The sequence below is a fragment of the Bidens hawaiensis genome, unplaced genomic scaffold (assembly GCF_021521415.1).
Source record: "Bidens hawaiensis isolate Kalapana, Puna unplaced genomic scaffold, B.hawaiensis_p1.1 tig00002338_1, whole genome shotgun sequence".
Lineage (NCBI taxonomy): Eukaryota > Viridiplantae > Streptophyta > Magnoliopsida > Asterales > Asteraceae > Bidens > Bidens hawaiensis.
This window is the reverse complement of record NW_027491126.1, coordinates 3,315,580-3,329,578: the sequence shown is the minus strand read 5'-3', so window position 1 is coordinate 3,329,578 and position 13,999 is coordinate 3,315,580. Positions and strand designations below refer to the sequence as shown.

The window sequence follows — 13,999 nt, the reverse complement described above, 5'->3', positions numbered from 1 at the left end:
GTCAAGGGCAAGTTCAAGGGAAAGGCTAAAGTGGAACCACCCAAACCAAAGAAGCTAAAGGTTAGCTAGGAGGATCTGTGCTTTGGATGTGGGGAGATTGGGCATTGGATGAGGAATTGTCCAACCCGTCTCAAAGAGTTGAAAGCTAAGAGGGATGCGGGACAAACCTCGGGTACAACATTCATGCTTCACGTTGTACCAATCAAGCACCAAGAAACTCAAAATGGATTTGAGTAATACTTATCTTTGGCATTGTCGCCTTAGTCATATAAACAAAGATCGCATACATACACTTCAAAAGAATGATCTTTTGGAATCAAGTGAAGATGATTCATTTGATAAGTGTGAGTCTTGTTTACTTGGGAAGATGACCGAGGACCTCTTTATGGGACAAACGAAGGGGTAAAAGACTTATTGGGTATCATACATTCGGATGTATGTGGTCCCTTTAAGGCAATGACAAGGAATGGTGAAAGATACTTCATTACTTTTATCGACGATTATAGTCGTTATGGGTATGTGTACTTGTTAAGACACAAAGATGAAGCCTTTGAAATGTTCAAAGTCTTCCAAAATGAAGTACAAAATCAACTCGATAAAACCATCAAAGTACTTCGTTCGGATAGAGGAGGTGAATACCTAAGTGATGCTTTTCAAGATCATCTTAGAAGTTGTGGAATCATCTCACAACTTACTCCACCCAGAACACCACAACATAATGGTGTGTCCGAGAGGAGGAATCGAACTCTATTGGATATTGTTCGATCTATGATGGCTAGAAGCACAATGCCTCTATCATTTTTGGGGTTTCGCTTTGCTCTCCGCGGACCGTATTTTAAATATGGCCCCAACCAAGAAAGTGGACAAAACACCTTATGAAATATGGAATGGAAGGGTTCCATTATTGTCATATTTAAAGGTATGGGGTTGTGAGGCTTATGTCAAGAACAACACCCAAAACAAACTTGAAAGTCGATCCACTAAGTGTATCTTTGTAGGATATCCAAAGGACTCTATGGGATATTATTTCTACAACCCAACCGAGCAAAAAGTGTTTGTTGCTCGAAAGGCCGAGTTCATGGAAACTAAGTTCCTTATGGAAGGTACTAGTCAACATACTTGGGCCTGGGCTTATTTAAGAGCAAAGCTCCCAGTGGTCCAATAACATAAAATGTTCAAAGCCTAAAGGCCCAATACACAAAACTACAAAAAGTACCACCGTCCCTTTAAAGTTAGTGAGATTGTCTTTCAGTCTTGTTACTGAGTATTTGAAATGATGAAATTAATGAACACTTATGTTTTGTTAATATCAATTTAATGAACGCTTTGGCATGCTTATTTTATGTCCCACTGGCCAATAGAATCTTAGTTTTCGCATGCTTGTTTTATGTCCCACTGGTCAATAGAATCTTAGATTCATCAATACATACAAACTTATAAAAATTTAATTATATTAAACACTGATGAAAACCATCTCATTTTGTAATGTGATATAATTGCGCACACTTTTGAGCACACTTAGAGGCTGTTTGGTAGCCTCTTAATGGTTAGCAAGAGCCTAAGAGACTACCTTTTAATGGTTCATAACCTCGTAAGTCGTAACGGTTAAGAGTTGGGTTTAAGTTTGAATGGTTAAGAGGATATCTTTTAATGGTTACCTCTTAATCATTCAGACTTAAGACTACCTCTTAACCATTAATATGTTATGAACCATTAAGAGGTAGTCTCTTTATCTCTTAATGACCATTAAGAGACTACCAAACAACCCCTTAGTACTCATGAAAGCGATAATTTTCTAATTGAGAAATTTCACATATGGTTGTGAAAGTTGATAAGCTATAAATGATAAAACACTACCAATATTAGGGTAAATATAAACCAACTCAATCGAAATGGAAGTAGTAACATGAAAGTTTGGACCCCAAAGTGTCAAAACATATGGATGATAACTCTTTGGTCAAAGTATAACCCACCTGAAAATAGTAGAGACGTCTAGAATTATAATATAATAATACTAAAAATGCATATCAATATTAAGGTATTTCATGCTTTGATGAAACAATGGATTAACCCCTAACCATGTGACGCCAACATTGTCATACCAAAAAAATCTACATGTTGTAAGGCTACAATGCCCCATGATATGACATAACAAGTAAAACCATTGTTTGAATAAGCACACAAACATCGATTCACATAATAGCAAGGCACAAACTTGCCTTGATAACACAAACAACCATTTGAAACATAAATCAAACACTTGTAAACACCATAACCACCCTTAATCTATTAACCTACACGTATACAAAAGATGTTAAAAAAACTGAGAAACAAAAATGTAAATGACGTGTAATTCATGTGCATTGTTCATTTGCACGCGTTTAAGGTTTGAGGATTTAGAGTTGCTTGAGGGGTTCGTAATTGAAAATATATGGTAACATTTGATCTCTTATGCCAACCAATAATGTTCGTTTTGCCTAATAGAATATCACATGTTTGTTTTTAGTTACCTGGGTGAAGACTACTCACAAAGTCATCTATCCTCCGATTACTCATATGAAAAAACTAAAACAAACTATCCACATGAATTTAAATAACTTTTGCGAATAGGATTATTATAACAAGAAGAGGGAGACGTTATATAGTTGCATTTATTTTCAATTTCTTTATATTGACAACATATCTAACGTTTATATAAATCAATAAATCTCCGCTCGGATCGCCTTTCTTTTAACAACAATCACGACACACACGTAGATGTATATAAATCTTAAGAAGATCCCGAACCTTAAACGCAAACACCAAAATAAATAACCAATTCAACTAACCGAAGTAAAACGGAAAATATTACAACTCGGACCCCGTACTTGGCAAATTGAAGAATCGAATACATGATGATGTATTGATGTCCGCACTGTAAAACCAACCCTAGATATGCTCACGAATATCTATAAAGAGTTAGTAAAAGCTTCAACGATTAATCGGAAAAGCTACACTCATTGTCCGATTAATCGAGGTATACTTTTTCTCTTATCTTTCGATCATCGACTGTTGTATTTAATTTGTATTGTATTAGTATTAGAATATAATTTTGTAACGGTGTTCATCGCGTGGTTATTAAGCTACCTTTGTGTATGTAAATCTCTTTACTTATCTGTATCAGTTTGTGTTTTAGCATGCTCCAATGCTTACATGCAAATTATTGTGACTTTATGATGTGTATTATCAGTGTGAATTGCTACAATTGAAAATTTGGTTGCTGATTTGAGTGTAGATAAGGTATTTGAGCTTGTTTGTTTTCTGCATAATTTGTTTGGCGGCAAGTTCGTTTATGATTGTTCGTTAAGGAATTTCGTTCGATAAATTAAATTAGCGAACACAAACAGGGCAATGTTTGTTCAATTGTGTGCGTTTACTTCCGCTTATGTTCGTTAATGTTTGTTTATGTTTATATGTAAGCGAAGTTTTGGTTGCTGATTTAAGTAAAGATAAGGTATTTGAGCCAGTTTGTTTTCTGCATAACTTGTAGGGCTGTAAACTAACCGAGCCGAATGTTGTTTATGTTTGTTTGTTTAATAAATGAACGAATCTGAACATGGATTTTCGTTAGATAAACTAAATGAATGAACACGAGCATGGGCTATGTTCGTTCAATTGTGTGTGAATGTTCGATAATGTGTGCGTTTACGTCCGTTTATGTTCGTTAATGTTTGTTTATGAAAGGTGTTTAATACTTTTTAGTGACTTTTCTAATCTTATCATATAAAAGCAAAATTTTGGTTGCTGATTTAAGTATAGGTAAGGTATTTGAGCCTGTTTGTTTTGCTGCAGAACTTGTATCAGATATTGTTGATGAACACATGAAGTTAGTGGTAGTAATATTTACAATAAGATTTCTGATACAAGTACCCTGTACCCTTGAATCCGTTGTTCAACAGATTATTTTATAACATCATCTTCAAATTTTTGAGATGATTTGTTTAGTAAACTAGAGTCTTGTAAAATTGAGTATGTGACGTAATATTTAGACTGTTAGTTAAAGATGTGAGTGACAATATTATGCTGTATTCACAAATATTAGCATTCATAAGCAACGAACATAAAGTAAAACTCATAGTTATAAATCATGGATTCGTCACTATGCAGATGGACACACATTGCAACAGTAATGGTCCCATGGATTCAAAGCTAGCAGTGGACCTGAGTGAAGAAAGTTTAGAGGATTTCTGTAAAAAAGCATCAGCATCCTTTTTCAGACAGCATGGTGTTATAAGCCACCAGATTAACTCATACAATGATTTCATTAAAAACGGTATTCAAAATGTTTTTGATTCTTTGGGTGAAATCAATGTTGAGCCTGGAATTGACCCATCTGGAGAAGAAACAATAAAGAGATGTGCCACAGTCAAACTTGGAAAAGTCAACCTTGAGAGACCGAGGTTTTGGGCTGGTACAGAGTACCTTGTTCTCTTGCCCAAACACGCCCGCCTTCAAAATATTACCTATTCGTCCAGAATGAGTGTTCAAGTTCAATATCAGGTTAGTTAGCCATAAGCCATTATGTTACATATCAAATTATATGTACTTTTTGATGTATCACACGTTTCTTGATATTTTGATCATGTAGGTATATACTCAAGAGACAGATGATGTTTCAAAAATGATTTTAATGGAAGATAATAGAGAGATCACAATTGGCAGGCTACCTGTGATGGTCAAATCTGACTTATGCTGGATGAGTGATATGACAAAAGGTGATTGTGATTTTGACTATGGAGGTTATTTCTTAATCAGGGGGGCTGAAAAGACTTTTATAGCCCAGGAGAAAACTTGCTTGAAAAGACTTTGGTTGGTCAACAATCCAATCTGGACGGTCAAGTACCGGTCAATGCTTGGAAAAGAAAGGGTCTATGTTAAACTAATGGACACTCATATTAGAGGTGGAGGTAAAGTAATTACAGTGTTTTTGTTCAGCGCGGTTGAGATTCCTATATGGTTGTTATTCTTTGCTCTCGGTGTAACATCAGATAAACAAGTGATTGATTTGATTGATGCTGATTGTAAAGATAATACAGTAGTCAACACACTTCTTGCATCAATATATGATGCTGACCAAAAGTCAAAAGACTTTAGAAAAGAAGGAAAGGCGTTTAATATTCTTGCGGACACACTTAAAGAAAAATGGACTTATGAACCTAAACAGGCCTTCAAAGAGTGTCTAGAAGAAATGTTATTCCCCAACCTACACGGGTTTAACCGAAAAGCTCGGTTTTTTGGTTATATGGTTAAATGTTTGTTAGAAGCTTACACGGGACGTAGGAGAGTTGATGATAGAGATAGTTTTAGAAGCAAGAGAGTCGAATTAGCAGGCGAGTTACTTGAAAGAGAAGTTAGGGTTCACTTGAAACATGCTGTAAGGCGAATGACAAAAGCCTTGCAAAGAGATCTTTATGGAGATCGCCCTGTGCACCCAATTGAGCATTATTTAGATGCTTCTGTTGTTACTAATGGGCTTTCACGGGCCTTTTCTACTGGTGCGTGGGTGCATCCTTATAAACGTATGGAAAGAATCTCGGGTGTGGTGGCCCAAGTTAGACGGGCTAATCCTTTGCAGATGATGGCTGATATGAGGAGAACACGTCAGCAGGTTCAGTATACGGGCCGAGTTGGTGATGCTAGATACCCGTAAGTAGTTCGTTTTTTTTCCACAACTTTACTGTCATCTTATTTACCTCTTGTAATAATAAATGTTGGATGCATTGCAGGCATCCTTCACACTGGGGAAGAGTCTGTTATATGACCACCCCAGATGGAGAAAACTGTGGGTTGGTTAAGAATTTTGCAAGTACTGGTATTGTGAGTGGAAACGTTCAAGTAAATCTTCTTGATATATTAATAAAATCTGGGATGGAATTACTGGTTGATGACAATTCATTATCACTTGGTAAAAAACACAAAGTTTTTGTTAATGGAGACTGGGTTGGAGTATGTGATAATGCTGCTTCACTTGTCGATGATTTCAGAAGCAAAAGGCGTAAAAAGGAAATGCATTATCAGGTTATCACTCTTTATAAATTTTGTTAGTATGTGGCCCGTGTAGATAAACTAACCATTGTTTTCTTTTCGTAGGTTGAGATTAAGTTAGATGATAAGAATGGAGAGGTGCGTATATTTTCTGATGCTGGTAGGATTATGCGCCCTCTGTTATTAGTTGAGAGTTTGAAAAACGTTAAGTTACTTGAGTCGGGAGATTATTCTTTTCAAAGTTTGATAGATAAAGGAATAATTGAACTCATTGGAAGCGAAGAGGAAGAAGATTGCTACACAGCATGGGGAATTAAGCATCTTTTTCACATTACCGAAACAAATTCACCTAAATACACGCATTGTGAGCTTGACATGTCATTTCTCCTAAGTTTAAGCTGTGGATTGATTCCTTTTGCAAATCATGACCATGCAAAACGAGTCTTGTTCCAAGCTCAAAAACACTCTCAACAAGCCATTGGATATGCAAGCACAAATCCAAACATTAGAGTCGATACCCTCACTCATAACCTATTTTATCCCCAAAAACCGCTTTTCAAAACGGTTCTTTGTGATAGTCTTGGAACACCCAAATATAGTAACGGTCAAGGATTGCAGTCAAGAGATGAGTATTACAACGGTCAATGTGCTATTGTTGCTGTTAATGTTCACCTTGGTTACAACCAAGAGGATTCATTAGTTATGAACCGTGCTTCATTGGAACGTGGTATGTTTAGATCAGAACATGTTAGAAGCTACAAAGCAGAGGTTTTTAACACAGAATCATTTGGGAAAAAGGGAAAGGTGGAAGATAATATTATTTTTGGGAAAGTTCAAAGTAAAATTGGGCGTGTTGATAATCTAGACGAAGATGGATTTCCATATATTGGTGCTCGCTTACAAAGTGGTGATATTGTTATAGGAAAACATGTGGAATCGGGGGGTGATCATAGTATTAAATTGAAACATGGTGAGAAAGGATCGGTTCAGAAAGTTGTATTATCTGCTAATGATGATGGTAAAAACTTTGCTACTGTATCTTTGAGGCAGGTAAATCTCTAAAATGCCCTTAAGGATCTGTGTAATCAAATCTATTTTTAGACTGATTTAAGGATAAATAAGTAATTTCTTGATTGTTGTAGGTACGATCACCAAATCTGGGAGATAAGTTTTCAAGCATGCATGGACAAAAGGGCGTTTTGGGGTATTTGGAGTCTCAGGAGAACTTTCCTTTCACTATACAAGGAATAGTACCCGATGTGGTAATAAACCCGCACGCGTTTCCATCTAGACAAACGCCAGGTCAGCTTCTGGAAGCTGCATTGGGTAAGGGGATTGCGTTGGGTGGCTCACTAAAATACGCCACCCCTTTCTCAACTCCTTCTGTTGAGGACATTACCAACCAACTTCACAGGTATAAAATTACCAATCTACCCTTGGTTCATAAAAAAACCGGAGAGGAATGAAATGCTTAGTAATAGTTAGTATTTTATAATTTGCAGGTGTGGATTTTCAAGATGGGGAAATGAGAGAGTTTACAACGGGCGAACGGGTGAAATGGTCGAGTCACTAGTGTTCATGGGCCCCACATTTTACCAGAAGCTGGTCCACATGTCTGAGGACAAGGTCAAGTTTCGTAACATTGGGCCCGTTCATCCTCTCACACGACAACCGGTGGCGGACCGCAAGCGGTTCGGTGGGGTCAAGTTTGGGGAGATGGAGCGGGACTGCATCATAGCTTTTGGTGCAACTGCCAACTTATATGAACGCCTTTACACACTCTGTGATGCTTCACACATGCATATCTGTAGGAAATGTAACAACATGGCGAGTGTGATCCAGAGGTCGGTCCCACGTGGACCCAAGATTCGCGGGCCCTACTGTCGGTTTTGTGAGTCTGTTGAAGACGTTGTGAAGGTGAATGTGCCATATGGGGCGAAGCTAATTTGTCAGGAGCTTTTTAGCATGGGAATTGCTATTGAGTTTGAATCGGAGCTTTGCTGAAAGGTTGTCATAATGTAAAATAAAACTTGTATTATCAGAAACTGTGTAACATGTCAAGTTGTACTGGTTAATTTCATCTGGTTGGTTTGGGGTGACCGAGGATCGGTCCTAACCCATCTTTTTTCACTTATGGTTAATGGTTCTTGACTTGTTAGCTTAGAGTTTGTCACTCGATGGTGGTTCCGTTTTTAAAATAGAAATTTGACTCATAATTTTTTGTTTATGATAATTGAACAAAAGATACATAGCAACACTTGCACAAAAAACCTTAACTAAACAGACACCTTAAAGACGTACTGACATAAAACATATACAGGGTTCGAAGATTTTCCAACGCTTTCAAATCAAGTTTTGGATCTCATGATTGAGACCAAGGTCTAGCGTAACGCTAACATATCATCATCACGTAGAACAAAAATCTCAACCGGAATCAAGATGTTTCTATACAGTAAATGAAGGGTTTGTGGAAGCAAACTGAATATAGATGTTACCATGAGGAGTAAAAGTAATATGCAAAGGGTGTTGGCTAGCAAAGTGATAGAGTGAAGAAGCTAATGAGCTGATGATGAACATGACATTGGTGATTGGTGTCATTTTTAACTACTAATGTGTATGTCTGTGTTTGATGAAATTGGTTATAATTTGTTCCCAGTGTTTGGGGAATATATAAGTCGTTTTCCGACTTCAACAATAATTGATCATATTAATATAGACGTTTGTGGTACATGAATCACATTGAAGACACGTGTCTTCAAACTCAATAATATGACAAGTGTAATGATCCAGGGTATTGCAAATCAAGAAATAATGGTTGACTTAATGACTTCTACTGTCCTTTTTACTCTATTTGATTTGATGTATCAAAAATAATAAATTTGATCTCTACTGATTTATGTTTTTATTATATGGTTACATGGTTAGTATTAATCAGTCTTGTTGGATATTTTTTAACCCAAAATGATCTCGCCAATACGTTATTGTGGTTTTCTTTCATCGTTTATCTTCGTCATCATCTTCACCTTTTTAACCTAGATTATATTTTTTTTTAAAAGCGGATTGATACCTAAAGATGATGATTATAGCTAAATGCAACCAAAAATGACAATTTGATTAGTTGCTCAAATTGAACGAACAGTTTAGTTTTTAATGATGAATTATACTTTCTTGATTGTTTTTTAACTTGAAATTTGATATGAAAGGAGAATCAAAGTATTACAGAGTCAACTATACCCTTCACCAAAACACAATTTACCCACTGAAAATACAAGTCAAGAAAATCTCAGAGAATAACTAGTAGACTTGCATACACTAATAATATATATGAAATATGTTTTGTTGAAAAGTTGTGTCCAAGAGCACCTGCTAATCACCATATCCTTAATCAAACACAATCTGCAAACAAAAGTATCACATGGTCCGGATCAAAACGAATCGGGTCAAACTGGGTCAAGTCAAAACAAGTCGTCTTAATATTGCGAGTCTGTCTAGGTAACTAATAATCTCAATAGACACAAACATGTAGTTATCACTCATGAAATAAACAAACACTTTTAAATAAAAAACTGCAATCAAAATATTGATTTTCAACATTTATTAAATAAAAACAACATTACCTTCACAACAGTAACAAAAGGTGAAAATCATAACAAGGCCTCTTAAGACAGCAAGCGCATAACCGTGAAAACGATTCGCCTCGTTACTGCTCTCAGCAGATTGATTCTCTTTGTTTTCTGCTATTTTCATCCTCCTTAAATTCCATTCAAGAGTATTCAAGTACTCCACCTTGTATGAATCCTTTAATCTCTCTGTTGGCCATAGATGCATCTTTCAGTCTCAGTAAAATATTTAAAAAACACAACAAGATGAATGTAAGATTTTGGGTTTAAAGTAGTTATATAGATTGGGTTGACGGTTGACCGTTGAAAGATTAACTACGTGTTTTGGTGTCCACATTTTGTAATATTTTAAGTTTTGTTTCTCCATAAAGTTAGAAATTGTCTTCATCCATTCACCTACCAAAACCAAAAAAAACAAAAAAAATACAAAAATTTAACCATGAAAACTTATTAGGCAATGTGGTTGACTTTTATTGGGTTTGAAAGCTGAAAAAAATAAAAATTAAATTATGTCATGTAGAAGTCATGTGTGCAAAATGCTTATCTTTCAACTAGGTGTGCTGTGATAATATGAAATGTGATAGAATGATTAATAAAATTTGAAAAAAAAATCTTTACAATTATGTATCTCACAACAGTCTTGCTCCACACCTCATTATGCGTCCCACAACATATTGCCTTACCATAAAACTTATGTAATCATACTAATATTTTGCTAACCCGTGAAATCATGTAAACTGCAACATGCACTTGACAGTTGACATATTGCCTTTTGTAGCTTGTGATATGAAATGAATAATATCACTTGTTCAAACGAAATGCTTTAGATTCGGGATAACAAGCTTTTACACACGTTGTTATGTAAGAGCATCCACAACAAAAAACTTTTACAAATTGCCTTTTGTAGCTTGTGATATGAAACGAATAATATACAAACAAACTGTTACTTATGTAAGAGCATCCACAACAACAAGCTTTTACAAATTGTCACATCATATTTCAATTTTTCTTAAAAACCTCATATTTTCCAACAACAAACATTCACAAACTGTCACATCATCACCTATTTCTACAATTAATTTAAATTTAACTATTTTTCATAATATATATAATTTTTTTTATATTTCATATATGTTTAGATATAATATACTTTTAATAAATATTATTTAAAGACTAAATATTTAAAATGTTAAAATAATTATAAAATACAACGTAGCATAAAAAAACATTACATAATTACAAAATATTGTGGGTCTGATTTTTAAATTAGTCAAGAGTATGCATTCGTAGGGTTTTTTTAATATTGTATTAATTCTTTAACACTCTTTTTGTTTTTTACAAATGATACCTCACTCAATAGTTTTGTCGAATATGTGATTCATTTGGAAAACTAGAAACGAGAAAATCTCCAAAGACAAGACACAGAAACCGGAATCGGTAATTGAAGGCATTGAGGTGTGAATGCAATAAAAGAGTGTTAAAAGGTTGCCTAAAGTGAGATAGAAGACTAAAACATTGCTAACTTAAAATCTTCATTTCATATTAATTAAACAAAGACACATAACAACATCTAGTCATCAACACAAAACAACCTTAACTAGACGGATACTTTAACAACGTTGCAAATATACAAACTGGTCGCAGATCTCCGACTCAAGATGATCATCACTGCATGTAGAAGGAAAAACTCGGTTCGAATGAGAATGTTTCTGCAGTAAGATAACGTTTTCTAATTTGGAAGGGTTTGTGTAGCCAAAATAAAAAAAAGATATTACCATGATGAGTATAAGCAACTAGATGCAACGGGTGTTGGCGAGCAAATTGATAGAACGATGACACTAAGGAGATGACGATGAATATGAAGTTGGTGATTGGTGTCATTTTGAACGAGTAATGCGCTTGATTCTTGAAATTGGTTATATATAAACAAATAGGGCCAGAACTAGTGAGGTCTATGTGTTTCGAATTCAAGAATTCGTCACCAAATTTTCGATAAAGCATACCTACTTCCAACAATATAATTAATTAGTATCGATATAGACATTACTGGCCTAGAAATTACATTGTGTCCAAGACAATACGAGTGTCATAAATCTGAACAAGTTTCCATATCCCATACTTTGAATCCGACGTTGCATTTAATAGAAAAGGCTTTTATTCCCTTCCAAATCAACAAACAATGCGTGACTTCGACTTGATAGTGTACATGGTCCATGTATATGTTTTTTAAGACTTTATGGGCATACACTGATTGGTGATGATTCATTAAATGCATATGCTTATTGTCGACGACTCATTATTTCTATCATGTGGTTACAGATTTAGTCGATGGTCTCAATCACATAACTCCAGTCGTATATTGTACACGGCCAAATAAAAGCCTGTAGTTGATTTAGAACAGTAAGAGTTTAACTGGACATGTAACTGTACAACAACAAAAATTGAGTTGACTTTTAGGTGGTCAACTATGAGTACATAAATCTTTCCAAAACAAAGTATACACTAAGTTTCTATTTTAGGGACTTATGCTAGCATATATTATATGTGCCCATCATAAGTACATGGTGCTTAGTAATTGTAATTTTTAACTTTTACACTTAGTTTATAAAAAGATCTTTACAATTGGAATATGAAAACCAGTAAACTGTAATTTACAATTAAAACTACTAGTTTCATTAAATATGGAAATCTGTTTGTTGAAAGCTGTGTCCATGAGCAGCTGCTAATCACCAGTTCGCCATATCCCTAATCAATACAAGCTGCAAACAAAAGCTTACATGTGTCAGCTCACAATATTATAGCTTAATTCCTTCACTATGCGAAACACACATGGTTCATAGTTACATACAAAACTAAGCCTGGGAACACGGGGTCGAAACAAGTTCCGGTCAAACTAGGTTCATATAAAAACGGGTCGTTTTAAAAGGGCATCGATGTCTGGGTAAGCGGGTTTTGGCCAAAATGGGTCGTTTTAGAAAACATGACACTAGGCTCGAGCTCGGCTCGTTTTGATTTTTGGGGGTACAAACTCGAACTCTGCTCGTTTCGAGCTCTTTTGCAAAACTTGAGCTCGGCTCGTGAGTTTTTTTAAGCTCAAGCTTGGATAAGGTGCGACTCATTTGTTATCATTTTTCTATATTTTGAGAAAAATCTTACACGAGCCTAAGCTCGGCTCGAGCTCGTGTGCAGTACCCTTAAACGAGCCTAAGCTCGGCTCAACTGTGTAGTGTTAAAACATAAAGACTCACGAGGCTCGTTAAGGCTCAAGGAGCCTCGACGATCTTCCTATACACGGCTCGAGATCAGGCTCTATAACTAAACAAGCTTTATTTTAGGCTCAAGCTCAGTTGGGGCTCGATAAGGCTCAGCTCGTTGCAAGCCTTTTATCGATCCGATCTCGAGTAGCTCGCGAGTGGCTTGGCTCGTTTACACCCCTACATGACATGATGGGCCTTCTGGACATCCTGAACCTCTAAAGTGTGAGCATGCTTATGTAATGACTAATCTTAATAGATACAAATCATCACCAAATGGTTACCGGTCGTGAAAATAAAAATAAAAATATGCATCTGGTAGTCCGGTAAATCGCCAAATTAAGTGAACAATCATGAAACTGTTGTATAAGTATAACTATACTAGTGGTAAATGTAAATTTCTGGCATCAGCATGTATTGAAAATGATAACAATTTTTGTTTTTGTAAATTAGATGAGTGCTTTCATATCAAAAACTGCAGTTAATATAATCAATCAGAAACTGCACAGTGGTCCCTTCCTTAAATGATAGACATCAATAAGACAGATAGAACCCTTTCGAAGGGGCGGCTATGGACACCCCGCTAGGCCCGAATATTTTTTTTAAAAGAAATTATATGTACTTTTAGGAAAACAAATATGTATAATCAATATTTCAACAAATTTACATAACCACTAGTAGGGATATGACATCTAACCAAAAGGTTGTGGGTTATAGTCTTTTGAGACATTTTTAAGCTTATTTTTATACAAAAGTTTTTTACACTACTCAAATCATAATCAAATAAGCCCATTTTAGAATTAAATTGTCTAAACCTAAAAAAATGTTCCTTTTACTTAAGGCCCAAAAAATTTTTCGCCTTGGCCCAAATTTTTTTTCACCTTCTCGGAGACGGCCCTGCTAGTGGCTTTCACTTTCAATCTATTTGCTCCTAATAAATAATGGGATGTTAAAACACCAGCCTGTACTCGTATAGGCCTATACGAGGCACGCATAGGTACAAAGATGTCAGACATACTCTGTTACCGATGCCTGAATGAGGCGTACTGGCCTCGATGTCTCGTGTAAAGCCTCGGGCCTATACAGATCGTGTAGAGTGTA

At 35.7% G+C, this 13,999-nt stretch overlaps 1 protein-coding gene across 1 annotated transcript; it reads left to right on the top strand.

Annotated features, from left to right (window-relative positions):
* The first annotated feature begins 2,915 nt into the window (after window positions 1-2,915).
* On the top strand, window positions 2,916-8,140 carry LOC143618804 (DNA-directed RNA polymerases IV and V subunit 2-like). Its single transcript, XM_077090904.1, has 7 exons — window positions 2,916-3,016; window positions 4,147-4,539; window positions 4,628-5,685; window positions 5,766-6,057; window positions 6,130-7,074; window positions 7,167-7,438; window positions 7,527-8,140. Exons 2-7 carry the CDS (start codon window positions 4,147-4,149, stop codon window positions 8,026-8,028), a joined length of 3,462 nt encoding a protein of 1,153 aa, XP_076947019.1. The 5' UTR covers window positions 2,916-3,016; the 3' UTR covers window positions 8,029-8,140.
* Window positions 8,141-13,999: the final 5,859 nt, after the last annotated feature.